This window comes from Manacus vitellinus, unplaced genomic scaffold (genome assembly GCF_001715985.3).
Source record: "Manacus vitellinus isolate BGI_N305 unplaced genomic scaffold, ASM171598v3 scaffold_50_pilon, whole genome shotgun sequence".
Classification (NCBI taxonomy): domain Eukaryota; kingdom Metazoa; phylum Chordata; class Aves; order Passeriformes; family Pipridae; genus Manacus; species Manacus vitellinus.
This window is the reverse complement of record NW_021940612.1, coordinates 2,347,996-2,362,163: the sequence shown is the minus strand read 5'-3', so window position 1 is coordinate 2,362,163 and position 14,168 is coordinate 2,347,996. Positions and strand designations below refer to the sequence as shown.

General features: G+C 38.6%; 1 protein-coding gene across 10 annotated transcripts in view; it reads left to right on the top strand.

Moving 5' to 3' along the window:
* The window catches only part of PRUNE2 (prune homolog 2 with BCH domain), a 110,708-nt gene that overhangs the window by 54,750 nt on the left and 41,790 nt on the right, over positions 1–14,168 (top strand). For 9 of the 10 annotated variants that reach the window (XM_029962911.1, XM_029962907.1, XM_029962906.1 and 6 more), the window contains 3 exons: positions 451–609; positions 1,585–8,086; positions 8,537–9,368. In XM_029962911.1, the coding sequence (XP_029818771.1) occupies positions 451–609; positions 1,585–8,086; positions 8,537–9,368 (7,493 nt within the window). Of the gene's footprint in view, positions 1–450; positions 610–1,584; positions 8,087–8,536; positions 9,369–13,278; positions 13,482–14,168 lie in introns of those variants that run through there. The other variant, XM_029962910.1, reaches the window with a different exon arrangement.

Here is a 14,168-nt window from a genome sequence, read left to right as displayed (position 1 = left end):
TATGTTCCTTTTTCCACATCCCATGAATTTCTTTCCTGCATTTGAGATTTACTAGGAGCTCCCTGCTCATCCATGCAGGTCTCTTGCCCCTTTGCCTGATTTCTTGATCATGGGGATACACTAGTCTTGATCTTGAAGTACTTTTAAGCAACCTTGCAAAAGCAAATAGCAGGAAAAAGTAGGAATTATGTTTCACCAGCAATTTCAAAAAGACAAAACCTGCATTTAGTATTTTAGTGATTTTCAGAAATAATTGTCCACTACTGTTCTGTGAGACAGGTTCTTGATTTTTTTGGGGGCACGTAGTTAATTTGACAGATGGAATGGAATTCTTTTGCCTGTTACAGATGCTGATGCTTCTTAAAATTTCTTGCTATTTTACCACAGATTTGGATGAAAAGAACAAGGAAAAGATGCTGACATTTCTTTCAATGTCTTACTCTATTTCAGGACTGCGTGTTACACAGGAGTCTTGTTGGTGACCTGAAAGCATTCGTAGATAAATACAGGTTCGATGTACTTGTCATTTTGGCCAACTGTTTGTCAGAGAAGAAGCAAACAAAACAACAAATAGCAGTGTACTCGGAAAATGTAGAGCTAGGCAATCAAGTAAGTTCCTGGAAAAAAGTCAGATAATGTTTTTCTTGGGAAAAACATTTTTTTTTTTAAATATATATGGTGTTGATTAATTGAAGTCAAAAAGTAGCAACAGTTGGCCAGCAACTGAGCAGCTATTTAAAATGGCTGCATTATTTATATGATACAAAATTAAAGACTGTGATATTTATTATTGATTCTGACCAAGCTAAAAATAAAAAAGTGTATGGTTATAAGAAATACCGAAAGAGGTAAGATTTTTCAGTTCAGCTAAAATGTTCTTTTTTTTCCCCCATTAGTTTTGGCTTGGGTTTATATTGTGATCTACGCAAATGGGTCTTTGGTAATGAGGGATAAAGAAATTGTAAATAGTAATGACCAGAACTCATATATGTGTATTTTATTCCTAAAGAATTCAAGTTCTGAAATGAAACCAAATTCTTACTAGGATGTTCATTTATCCAAAGCTAGGTGCTGTCCTTTTTTTTTAATATATATATTTATCTCCAGATGGAAGAAACCACCTCAGTGGCAACTTTTTGCACCTGTTTCGTAGTCTTAAAAAAAGTTCTAATTTTAGGGATAGGTGGTTAAATGACTCCATTGTTTTCAAAGTCAATATAAATGCATTTATTTTATGAATACACTATCCCATTCTGGAAATACATTTCTAGTGTACCTTTACCTATGTTACTCAGAGTTATTAAGGCAGAAAACATTTATTTGGATTTTCTGTTACGACAAGAAGTGAACCGGAAAGTCAATGGTATAATTTTTGACCAATTCTATAACCCATATTTTGTATGTAGAACCCATATTCTAATACTTCATCTATTTAGGGATTATAATAAGAATGCTGCAGCAAAATGACTAAGAAGTAGGTTAATAGGAAGAGATAGGTATAGCTGTGTTATGTGGTGAAGTAGTCAATATATGCCCTTATGTCCATGATTGCAATGACTTCTGAAATATCCTATTTTTCAACAGATCTGCTGTGAATTAGAAGAATGTCAGAATCCTTGTTTGGAACTGGATCCTCTAGAATGTGAATGTGACCAAATTCTCATTTATCATCAAGAAAATTCTTTGGTGACCTGTGATCAAATTTTTCTTCTAGTTAAGGAAGTTATAAATAGAAGGCAACCAGAAATGGTATCGAACAGTAGAACTTCTTCTACTGAAGCTGTTGCTGGAAGTGCTCCACTTTCACAAGGATCTTCTGGTATTATGGAGTTATATGGTTCTGATGTAGAACCACAGCCCAGTTCTACCAATTTTATAGAAAATCCTCAAGACCTAAATGGATCTATGCAAGCCCACATTGATGTTAATGTAGACCTTGTGAGTCCAGACAGTGGATTGGCTACCATTAGAAGCAGCCGGTCTTCCAAGGAGAGTTCTGTTTTCCTTAGTGATGATAGCCCTGTTGCAGAAGGTGCTGCTTCCCATCACAATCTTCTGCTTGGCTTTGATTCCTATAGCCCTATTCCTGAAGGAGCAATAGCTGAAGAACAAAAGCCTCAGTCAGGAAACAACAGTGATAACTTTGATCTTTTCAATTTTGATCTAGCATCTGTGGTTACAGCTCCATCTGAGTCATCTTCTCATTCTGTTGATTGTTCCCCAGAAGATGACTATTTCCTTAATAGTGATTCGTCAGAAGGGCATCGGCTCACTGTGCAGAAAGAACTTGATGAGGCAAACCTGTTAGAAAATGATACAGCAAATTATTCAACTGGTTTACTTATGACAAAAAATGAGCATGACAATTTGGCTGAATTTGATGAGAATCCAGGACAAATGTGTCAGAAAACTTCAAGTTTGATTAATTTAGTTGAAGGTGATTCTTTTTCACCAGAGATGTTGAAATCTGCTGATTCAAGAATTCCACCCACTCCTATGAACAGTCTTGTAGAAATGTCACCATTAGATAATGGACAGCCTTTAATTTTCCCGCAAGATGTTATAAAAAAAATTAATGAAATAGATGGCACAAATTATTCTCAGTCTTGTGTTAAATATGGGAACTGGTGGGATGCCTTTGACCTAGAGTCCAGAAATGCTGATGCATGGAGTTCAAGTGAGCAGCAATCTGTATTTCAGAGTCCTGTCTTATGGAAAGATTCTAAAGAAAGTCCCTTGCTACAAGAACATATTGATAGAAGAGCCTCAGATTCTGTGTTCCTCCAAAACCAGCCAAAGCAAATGGAATACATGAGAGCAGGTCTATGGAATAAACAGTTTAAACAAGATAATTGGAACCATGAGAATCAAGAGAAAAACAGCAAACATCCACATTTGCAAACTGCTTCTTTAGATGAGACAAAGCAAGAACTGGAGAGATTTACTGACCCATGGAAGGTCAGTCAGCCAGCACCTATGACGTCAGATGCATGGTGTAGTGATGAAGGAAAAGGTAGTCCGCTAGCTGGAGACTCTTATGAAATCTGGACCAAGTTTGATGAAGAAGATGCTGCTAGATCCTCAAAAAATGTATGGAACGTGCCCAAACTGCATAGGGAAAAAAAATCAGTGAATGTTCCTGAGGAATGGGCCATATCAAAAACTAGTTTATCAGATTCTTCAGAAATCACAGTGGACAATGAGACTGAAAATCTAGAAGCCTGGGATAAAGGAAGATATTACGCAGTAGAAGAATATGGAAAATCTGAAAGTACAGATTCTGTTTTCAATAATATGCAAAATAATTCCAGGCTGGAAACAGGGGAAAAAAATTTATTTGGTGACCCTAGACATAGACCAAAACAATTTGAAAATATAGATACCTGGAACATGTACGATAAAAACATCAGGAAGGAAGTAACAGAAGTAGTGGTGCCATGGGAAAATTCCTTTTTGTATAAAAACTTAGATCTTAGTTCTTCAAATATGGGGGAAGATTTAGTTGTTTCTCCATTGGACACCAATTATTCAACATCTGATTCATATGTATCACCTACATATGTGGAAGATGGAAGAGAAAATGAGGACAGAGATTTTGATGAAGAAACAGTTACTGGTAAATTCATGAACCCATATTTGGCTGAGCCAGAAGTACTTGAGAAAGCAAGTAAGGAACCATCATCTCCTAGCAATGTGCCTTTTTCAAGCATCAGAAATACAGATAACTGGAACACTCCCCTAAATAATGTCACCCAGTTACAAGAAAGAAATTCTGAAATTACTGCTAAACCTCTTCTTAATTCAGAACAAACAGCTAATCTGTGTTTTTCAACTGGGATACGTACCAGTGAAAATAATTTTTCTGTATCTGAAAACAGAAGACTAGGAGTGGCATATAGTCAAACAGTAAAAGACTTATCACCACCACAGAATGAATTAAATACTAGACAGATGGCAGCTGACAACAGAGAAACAGTGGACAGTGTTCCTGTAGAAGACACAGACACATCTGTGACAACCTTGGGCACTGGGAATAGTTTAGATCTGAAAATATGTGACTTAGGGAGTGAGATGCTTAGTAAGAAGGCAGCACAGAACACTGCTGGTGTTGACAGAGAGCTGGATAGTCAGGTTTCAGTGCAGCAGCTGAACTCATGGAGTTTACAGAGTGAACAGGGTTGTAAGGAAGCCTGGGACAATGCCATTGTCATCTCTCAGGAAGGAAAAGAATGTAAGAAGACACATGAGATAAGTGAACCACAGATGATTAGTGACATTTGTAATAAACCAGTGCAAGAGGACAGTGAACCTTCATGTAAAGCAGATTTGGAAGAAAATAGGTCAACTGAAGTTTCCACCTCCCCAGAAAAAATGAGGAATAGTGTTAGTTTGGAATTGTTAGTCACAGAGAATGAGTCATTTTCTAATCAAAGCAATCCAATTAGTCAGGAAGAGAGGAAAGACTTGTTGCAGAATAATGTAGAATCTTCTTCAAGTGCTTCTGAAGAAGGCAGAAATTATGAATCTTTTGATGATGCCACACCACAAAATTACAGTTACAGTGAAATGTCACAGCTGCTTTCCGAGAGAGCTGAAAAAGAGGCTACAGTGACAGAGGATGCAGCAAGTCCCCATATGGAAAGTATCTCTGCAAGTTCTGATACGGGTAGTGATAATCCTGAAAATAGTTATTCTACAGTGCCTGGAACCTCAGACATCTGGAATGACTCTGGAAAGAATGGTTGTGGCATAGGCACACCAGTTCTTTCAGTGAATGAACCACAGGAAGCTCTGGGAGAAGAGAAAGAAGGCTTACATGAAGTGGCTCCTAAGCATCTAGGCATTTGTAATTCTGAGTTAGTATCTTTCGCAAATAGCTCAGAACTGGAGGGGAATGATAAAAATTCTTTTGTAGATAAGTTTAGAAGTCCTTCTGCATATGTCACTGTTCCTGACATTACACATATGTCTGTGATGGAGAATTCATTTTTACGTGAAATAGGTTCTGGGAGAAATGAAAACCCTGAAAATTTAGAACCTGATAATACTCTTTGTGAAGAGCCATGTGCAGTGCTTAGTGACAGTTTTCCTCAAACTGCTTGGAATTCACAGCCATGTGAAGATTTGCAATCTCCTGGAACAAGTCCTGAGGCAAGTGAAGTCCTTGAAATGGCAAATACCACAAGTAGCCTTTCGAAGGATATCCAGATCAAAAGTTATTTGGAAGAAGACAGTGTGTGGAGTAATTCAATAAATGATTATGCACACTCAAGTGGAACAAGTCCTGATTTGAGTGATGCATCTGTGAATGTGTGGGGAGACCTTTCAGCTGCTAGTCATCACAAAGGAAGTAGAAATATGTGGGAGATTAAAAATAATAAAAATCTTGAAGATTCTTGTAAAAGGAATGAATTTCAGAACGAATGTGAAGGATTTGAAACAAGTGCTGAACATAACCAAGTTCCTAAAAGCTTAGATTTTTGGAATGCCCATGTAGATGTTGATACTGTATCTTCTTTATCAAGTCCTGACATAAATGAGGTTTCAGAGAATTCAGAGGCATGTCCAGAAGTGATTCATGAAGATTCAATGTGTGAAAACAAACAGCATAAAGCATCTGAAATTGGAGAGGATTATGTTCAGGCAAATGCAACAAGTACTGAAGCAAATGAAGACAGTTTAAGTGCAAAGACTCAGGTGAGAGAGGAGGCCCAGGTGGGCATCTTCAATGAAAATTCTGAAACAATTAAAGCCAGAAAGGTACTCCAGGAGGATGTGACTATTGACTCTATTGAGCATCACAAGACTTTTGAATATTTAGGCCACTGTGAAACACTTCAGAAAAAAATTCAGAGAAGTATTTTCAATGAAAAAACAGGTAGTGGAGAAGACACATATTTGTATCAAATGAATGAGGATGCAACACCAACTTTTGCTGTTGGTGATAAAGAAGAGTACTCTTCAAAAACTGTGGCTATGTGGAGTATGTCGTCAGAAGCTGATTTACGAACTGATCCAAAATCCATAGTAGGAACATTTGGTTTTCCAGATAACAGTTCAGAATGGTGGAATTTACAACCTTGTGAAGAAAAGCAATTGGAAGATCAGTATTCTGTTTCAAGTCACTCTGAAACAAACCAGTTAACAAACAGTAAGGAGGACTCGTGTGGTTCACCTTCCCAAGGTGAAGATCTAAAACAAGCAGATTCGACTAAAGCAGATAATGATGGAAATCAGCCTACCCCCCTGTACTCTGGTGAAAAAGAAAATGAAAGGCTAGTACATCCTATCAATAGTCCTGATAGTCAGATAAATCAAGACATTGTACAGTTCAAACAATTTGATGCTTTCATACTGGATAAAGAAGAAGGGAGTGTGATAGAGCAGTTGTTTTCTACAGATAAGGAAAATCAACTGGCTCCACAGAATTCTTTTGCAGATGGGGAACAAGCTATACCAAATACATCAGTTCAAGCAATTACTGTACTGGATCTACCAAAAGACAATGAGGGAAATGTAAGTCTCATTCCTCAAGAACAGCAGCAGGACACCTGTGAAAGATTAGATGTGCACAACTCCCCGTCAGATGCTTTCACCGTAAAAGACTTATCTTTTGAAATTGCAGAAAAGTCAAGTTCAGGGTGGAATATATTAGTTCCCCAAACTGCACTTATCCCAGATATTTTACAGGATAACACACAAGAAAGTAATCAACTGTTTTCAGTGGAACCTGACCTGTGGATTAATACAGAGCAGGTTGTCACTTTGAAACCAGATGGTGAAAATCCTGATATTTTAAGCTGTAACCAAGACAATGGTTCAGAGTCTTCAAACAGTCCTGATGTGTGCCAGGAGTATGGAGCTAAGCATGCCTCTATCCCATCTTCTCAGATTGTGGTGGATCCTGAGGACAAGAACAGTCAGTCAACTCACACATGGTCAAATATGAGTAAAGAGGTAGATTTTGATTCAAAACATCAGTTAGTAATGCAGAAGGTGGAGATGCACTCTGAAAGTGGTAGCCTCCAGGACTATGAACCAGGAAAGATCAACAAATTCTATCAGCTCATCTCTTCTAATACTCAGGAGCCTCCTGAATTTGCAACTTCGGAAGAATATGGTCTAGAAAATGAAACGGTTATTGACCCAGCTGAGTTGACAGAAATTGCCAGTGAAGTTATAGAAGTGACATCCTTAGATCTGAAAGACGTGTTCCATGAAAGTTTCACACATGCAAGCCATCAAGGAACACCAACTGACACAGATCAAATAGCAACCTCCCAAATGCATTTGTTTTCCAGCGATTTAACTCGACCTGATAGGGAAGAAAAAAGCTTAAAAGAAATTAGTGCCTTGGCTGAAGTTGTAAAATATTTGCATATTGACCATACAGCAATAACTGGTAATGAGCTAGACATGTCAGAAGAATGTATGGATGAATCTGAGACAGGAGTAGAACATAACATCAGAAATGCATCAGTGACTAATGTCCTGGCAGAAACATATGGTGGAATGAACACACTGGCAGTACTAGGCAGTGAAGCAGCAGAAGGGGAATCAAAGGATAAAGAGATACTCTTTCTCAAATCCTTTTTACCTGGTAGTAATGAATGTCATGATTCTGATTCAAATAATCAACTGCTTAAGGACACAACAAAAGCATATGAAGCTGTAATTGAAAATAATGTTCCTGTGTTTAAAGAAATGCCCAGTATTCAATCACCAGTGGTGTGTAATCCACCATCCTCTGCATCTTTTGATGCTGAATCCTTTGGCAGCAGAGAGTGTGCAAAGGGTGAGCTCTTGTTACAGCAGCCATTTTATGACAGTGTTTCTTTGGAAAAACCTTTACCACTGCCAGCACCTCCAGAGAGTGCAGAAGGCATCCTAATGACCAGAGACAGCAGTGTTAAAGATCAAGTATCTGAAACATCCATAGAGTGCCTTCAGGAAAATCATACCTCAGTATCTTTGCTCTCCAGGTCTGTAGTAACTCCAGGAGATTCTGATATTTCACCAGGAAAATCTGAAGCAGAAACAACCGATCCCAACTCACCGCCAGATGGAGATAGAAGATCACCCAATGGTAAGAAAACATGCTTTCCAGGGCAAATCCATGGGACACAGAAAGGAAGAAGTGTTTGGAGTATTACTGCTTAATGAGGAGGCTTTGAGTGAAGTTTGGAGTTTTTGTGTCTCCCTGATGTACAAAACTGTACTGTGGGAAGACCTCTAGTGCTGCTCTCTCAGACATTTCTGAAGCTTTTAAACATTGAAGTAGGAATACCATTTCCCTTGTTTGTACAGGGCCTAGCATATGGGACACTGAATCATTTGTCCCTTAGGAATGATTGCAATGTTAATGTATAATCTTTAATAACGATGATGGTAATGAAGTTATAAAATTCAAGTACACATTAACAGAGCAAAGCAAACTGTGAAGAGCTTTATCTCACTGTACTGATTTAAGGAAATTGTGGTGACTAAAAGAGTAATTCAGAAACTAAAAGGGGTTTCTGTTTGCCTGTTCTTTTAGAAGCTGGCACTGATTCTCTACTTTGTGAAGAGAATAAGCTGAGAAATTCCTCTGAAAGCCCTGAACTGAAAAGTACAGAGGGTAAGGAAGATGTGAGAATGCAGGTGCTCCAAGATCCAGCTTCACTGGAGACGGATTACATCCTTGTTACTGAGGAAGAAAATACACCTTCAACGAAAAAAACCTTTAAAAGAAGCAAAAGTAATTTTGCAGTTCAAGAAGCTAATGTAGCTGAACAAAGAGAATCTCATGAAGGCTTTTTACCAAGCTCCTTGGATACCTTTCAGCCAATCTCCACTACAAATGAAAGCAAAGATCACCCTGGTTATGGGACTCCGTGGGACTCTAGTCACTTAGAAGAGAAAAGTTCTTCTGTTGTGCCTCAAAAGCTGGATGGTGAAAGGAGATCACAGGAAAACTGTGCGCAAGATGAGGGCTGGATTATATTGGGCCAAAATGACATAAGTGACATACCACCTGAAGAAATTTCTGCCAAGTCAGAGATGCCAAAATCAGTGTCTGGACATCCTGGCAAAGAACTGGCAGCTGTTGTAGCACAGGAATTGATTCTTGACACTTGGACAGAATTTCGGGTGGAAACTCCCCTTCAGAAATGTTTTGAACATGAAGTCTGTTCTCCTTCAGATAGTCTGACTCTTGAGGATGAGAGTTCAGGCATTGCAGGAACACGTGTTTTGCAAGTAGTTGGTGGCGATGGTGCATGGGAAGCAAATTCTCACCAGAAACTTGGAAATAACGTAGCAACAGAGCAAGAAATGAAGGAGGAAACGGTTCTTCTCAACAGAGGCGGAGAACTGAGTCAAAAGTCAGAGTAAGGAAAAATCAACCTGTTTTCTTTCGAAAGTCTTCTGTTATTTGTTATCTGTTATTGAAGTGTAAGCTGTTATGAATAGATGGCAAGACTTTCAAGTCAAAAGTACACATTATATTTACCTTATTTAGGTATCACTGTATTTCTCCCTTTCTAAAAACAGATTCTCAATTCTTGGTTGCTTCATATAAGCCAAATTAGGATTGTTTTGCAATTGTTTTGAAGGCCGCTTCCTTGCAGGAATAAGTCGGTCTTCCTTCTGTGAAGTCCCATAGACTGCGTAACCTACCTTTAAATCTAAAACAGATGTGGCCAGGGAACACAGGCCAAAACCAGGTATCAGTGCTACTGCCAGCCCAGATACAATGCCAATGATGAGATTATGGAGGGATCAAAGTGAAGTACTATCTCTGCCTAATGCAAAACTGCTGGGAAGGAAGATAGGAGGGAGTGAAGGCCCAGAGTCAGAAAATGGTGGTGCTTACAGAGGAAAGAAAAGCATGAGGGAAAGTTGTGGTCTTTGTCATTATTTTCAAGCTGTAGTCAGGTCAGAGCAGCATTTCAGACTGTTTGAACTGAACTGGCAATTGAGGCAGTTTGAGTATATATGGACCTGCCCTTTGGGTGGACATGCAGCTTCTGTGCTGACAGCATTACTGCTGCCAGGTGTCTCTCTGCTCTATCACCAGATGGAGGGAGAGGTGGCCCTCTTGACTCAATTTATTGTAAGATATTGGAGAGAATGCCTCTGTTATTGACCTCTCTTCTTTTACAACCAGGAGGTTGTAACTACTATAGTAGACTTCTAAGGCAGTGCCAGAGATGCAAGTGTGGAAGTCTGACCTCCTTTCTCCTGGGCATCTGCAACTGATGTGTTGCAGTTTCACAATGGAGGAACCTGGCATTGTATCTATACAGGGAAACTCTCATGAGGAGGAAATGGAATTTCCCAGTACAAATAAAACTAGGTTTCTAACTGCACTTACCCAAAAGCATGTGGTATGGAACGTGTGGAAATATACTGTTTGTGTGAAATGCAAGAGTTACTTTTTATTTTTTTCCCAAGTTTCTTCCAAGCACTTACCAGTTCAGTATAGAATACACATCACATCCACAACTTATATTATCAATTTTTAATTGTCTTGCATTTTATTTTAGACTTTTTAAAAAATTTTCCCTAACAATTTTGCAGTTTTAGCAGTAGGCTTTTTTATCCCTTAAACCTGGCATTCCTGTGTATGACAGTATAACCCTGATAACAGCACATACAGGTAATCTGTGATAGAAAAGCACAGCTTTTTGCTACACCTCACCCCACCCCAAACATTTTATTAAGATTATATAGAATATATATGGTCACTACAGCTTCCAGTTTAGTCTTTTTCTTATCTCATTTAGAAATTACTATTATCAAATGCCTTTTCAGTAGTGGTTCATTCTGTCCTTTACATTAGTGGTACTGAAGCTCAAAGAAGTAAAGAAAAGCAAGGAAGTTATTCAGTTTCCACATTAACAGTTACTTGTGGAAGCATGGAACCAGTAAAATCTACTTTCCTTTGGGTTTATGTTTTCTTGTTAGACTTTTTTTATTGATAAGGTGTAAAATCTAATGGAAGTTTTTTCCAGCATTAATGCTATTAAAAGTATTTAGTTAATTCTCTTGTATGAGGATTTCTTATGCAATAGAGATTGCTTTTATGATGATGTTTCCCCCTCCATTTCCCCTATGCTTGGTTGGTGATGTTCAATAAACTTCTAATGAGCTTATGTCTTTGGTCAGTTAGATGATTTTTAGGAAAAAATTTTTAGGAAATAGCAGAGACACATACAGATGTCCCTATGCATGCCCACATCATGATCACAGAGGCCCTGATTCTTCTTAAATGAAAGCAAACACAAAAAACATTATGATGAAACACACAGGAATCATTATTTCTAGCTGATATACCCATTTCATTAAACCTCTTACATAAACAGCTGAAAAACCGGCAACTGACATAGTAGAAGTGTGTAATTAGAAGTGCTTTCTAACGCATTTCACTGACAGTTTTAAAACTACAGATTCATTCTCAAAATGTAAGTCAGTGTGCAGTTTTTAAGTCTGAAATGAACTGCTGTTCTTGGCCAACAAAGTTTAAAACAATGTGATACAGCAGAGATGCCAGCCTATAGGAGGTTAGAAACACTGGTGTCATCACATAAGAGAAGAAACTAAGATTTCTCTTATTACTGCAATAGAATTTCTGGATGGCACCTGATGGTGCTGGTATGAGGCTCTGAGTCTGCCACAGATCTACATCAAAGGAGGATGTAGAGAAACTCTTTAGTGTGAAGGTGGTGAGGCACTGGAAGAGAGCCCAGAATAGCTTCCAGATGTTCCGTCCCTGGAAGTGTTCAAGACCAGGCTATATGGGGCTTTGAACAAGCTGGTCTAGTGGGAGGTGTCCCTGCCCATGGCAGAGAGTTTGGAACTAGATGATCTTTAAGGTCCCTTCCAACCCAAACCATTCTATGGTTCTATCATCTTTGAAGAATAAAAGAACCTCATCATTTGTACTCAAACCCAGCCAATAAACAACTGAATTAGTAGTCCAAAGTTTACAGAGGCATTTACTCAGTAACTGTCTTCTAAGCCCTTTTCTATCCATATGTCTCTGTTTAGTAAAAAAAAAAATGAAGTTCCTACTTGCATATTGAGCTGAAGTAGGTTCCTTTACTAGTGGAATAAGGGTGAGTGAAGGATACAGTTTGCAGTATTTTCTGCTTTCATCCAGAAGGTGTCTGTCATTTTGCCTAAGAAAAATTACTGTTACGTAGAAGAGGGAATTGAAATTTTGAAATGGAAAGCTTAAACAAAAATTAGAATGAAATGCATTAAAATTTCGATGTCTGCTAGTCACTGCCCCCTTCATCCCATTGTCAAACATAAGACTCTCTCTAGGCTGTTAAGGTCAGTTTTGAGGAAGTCTGTGACTGGAGGTAAAGTTCTTCCATCCTGTCCTGCTTTTCTTCTGCAACGAAAAGCAGCATGAGCAAGAGAAGAAGAAGAAGGATGCTTGCTAGCATTAAAACGCTGAAGAAAAGATATGAACCTTTCTCAGAAATACACAAACATCAGAAGTAATAAACAAGAGATGTTTCTTTGGTCTCATAAAAAAGTACAAAAATATTTGAGAGGACATTACTAATGTCAGTCTTTCCAGAAAGAAAATAGCTTTGCATATGTGAGCAGCTTCTTTAAAAAGGAAGAATTTGTGGAGCACTGTATAAATGCTGGGTAGGCAGGATAACATACTTTGCTGCTGCTGGCTGGAGGTGCAGCAGCAGTAGAATTTATGAAGACTGGAGGTAATTTTCTTCCTGATAGAAGCTGTCTTGTCTTACAGAGCTATATGAAGCTTGGTGGTGATGCAGTGGTCGGGAGGCAGAAGGAGAAACTGCAGATGACTATGCTAGCTGTTACCCACCAGCACATTTCTCAGAGTATTTTAGTGGTTGTGTATACTAGATCATTCTTGCTCTTACTTTTGTTGTAGGGAAGGATTATCCTTTTCCTTAGCAGGAACAGGGTTTTTTTTTAAGTTTACACCTACATTCCCATTGCTGAATTGCAAACCAAAAAAATTATGCAAACCACATCTGAATATGCATGTGCTCTATAACCATCGATGCAAACAGAAATGAGGGTTGAGATGCATTGAATCCATAGGATCTTCTGTCATGCAGTCTCATCATAAGCTTTCCTCAGGCACTGAAATTAAACAGCAGGGAGCCTTTCAGTACCGGCAGCTGACTTGCTGTGTCAAATTTGGTGATGCTCTGACAAAGCTCCACAGGGAATGTGGAAAAAAAAATAATTTTCATGGCTGAAGCACAGCTCTGCGTTTATTTAGGCGCACCTTTAACCAGAGCCCAGTAGCTGCTGGTTCACACAGCCGGCTGTGTGAAGGCAGGTGATCACCCTTATTTAGCAGTACCACTGGCCACGTGACAAGAAAATGGTGGAGGATCTGTATTCCTAGTAAACTGCTATAGAACAAGGGATGTTGAAGTGCAGCAGTAACGCATCTTTACTGTTTTTGCAGTAGAAAGGCCTTTTCAAGTCTTTAGAAGGTAAGCATTGCTTTACTCGGAGAGACAGATATGCAGAAGGTTTTCTGATTAACGGCTCTATTGTTGCAGTTACCTTAGACAGAAAAAGGGTAAATGTTAGTCAGCACGATGCAAAGCACCCAGGACCTCATTACTGAAAATAGGGCAGCTGTATTTTAATTCTGCAGCTCTTTATGAGAGAAGCTTACATCAGTTCAATGGGATTTCTTTTGTCTGAGCACAGGCATGGTATTTATAATTAGGAAACAAAACTTCACTGCACAATCACCTAACGTGTTGGATTATTTTCAGCTTATTTGCCTAGCTCTAAGGATAAAAAATGTGGACAAAAAAGGAATGAAAGGGCATTGTCAGCGGATAGCTTGCTTTTAAGACTGCTTAATTACTGGTATCTTGCCTGGCTCTGATAGCTCTCATTGTAGACTACTTGACAATATAGCTTTCTTTTTTTCCCTATAAATTGAAGCATATGAGTTTTGCATTTTTTTGCAATGTCCTCTTAAAATGTTGCAGTGAACAGCATATGTAATCTTTGAAGGTTAACTGATCAAGGATGCAGCAATAATCTCAGTGGTAAGAGGACTGAAAAATTACTGCAAAAGTTGTTTTTTACAGGCAGTGTTTTTGTTTAAATTTAATTATAGGAGCTTGATTCAGCTCCATTCAGTTGCTTGCTTGCTTTTCTGT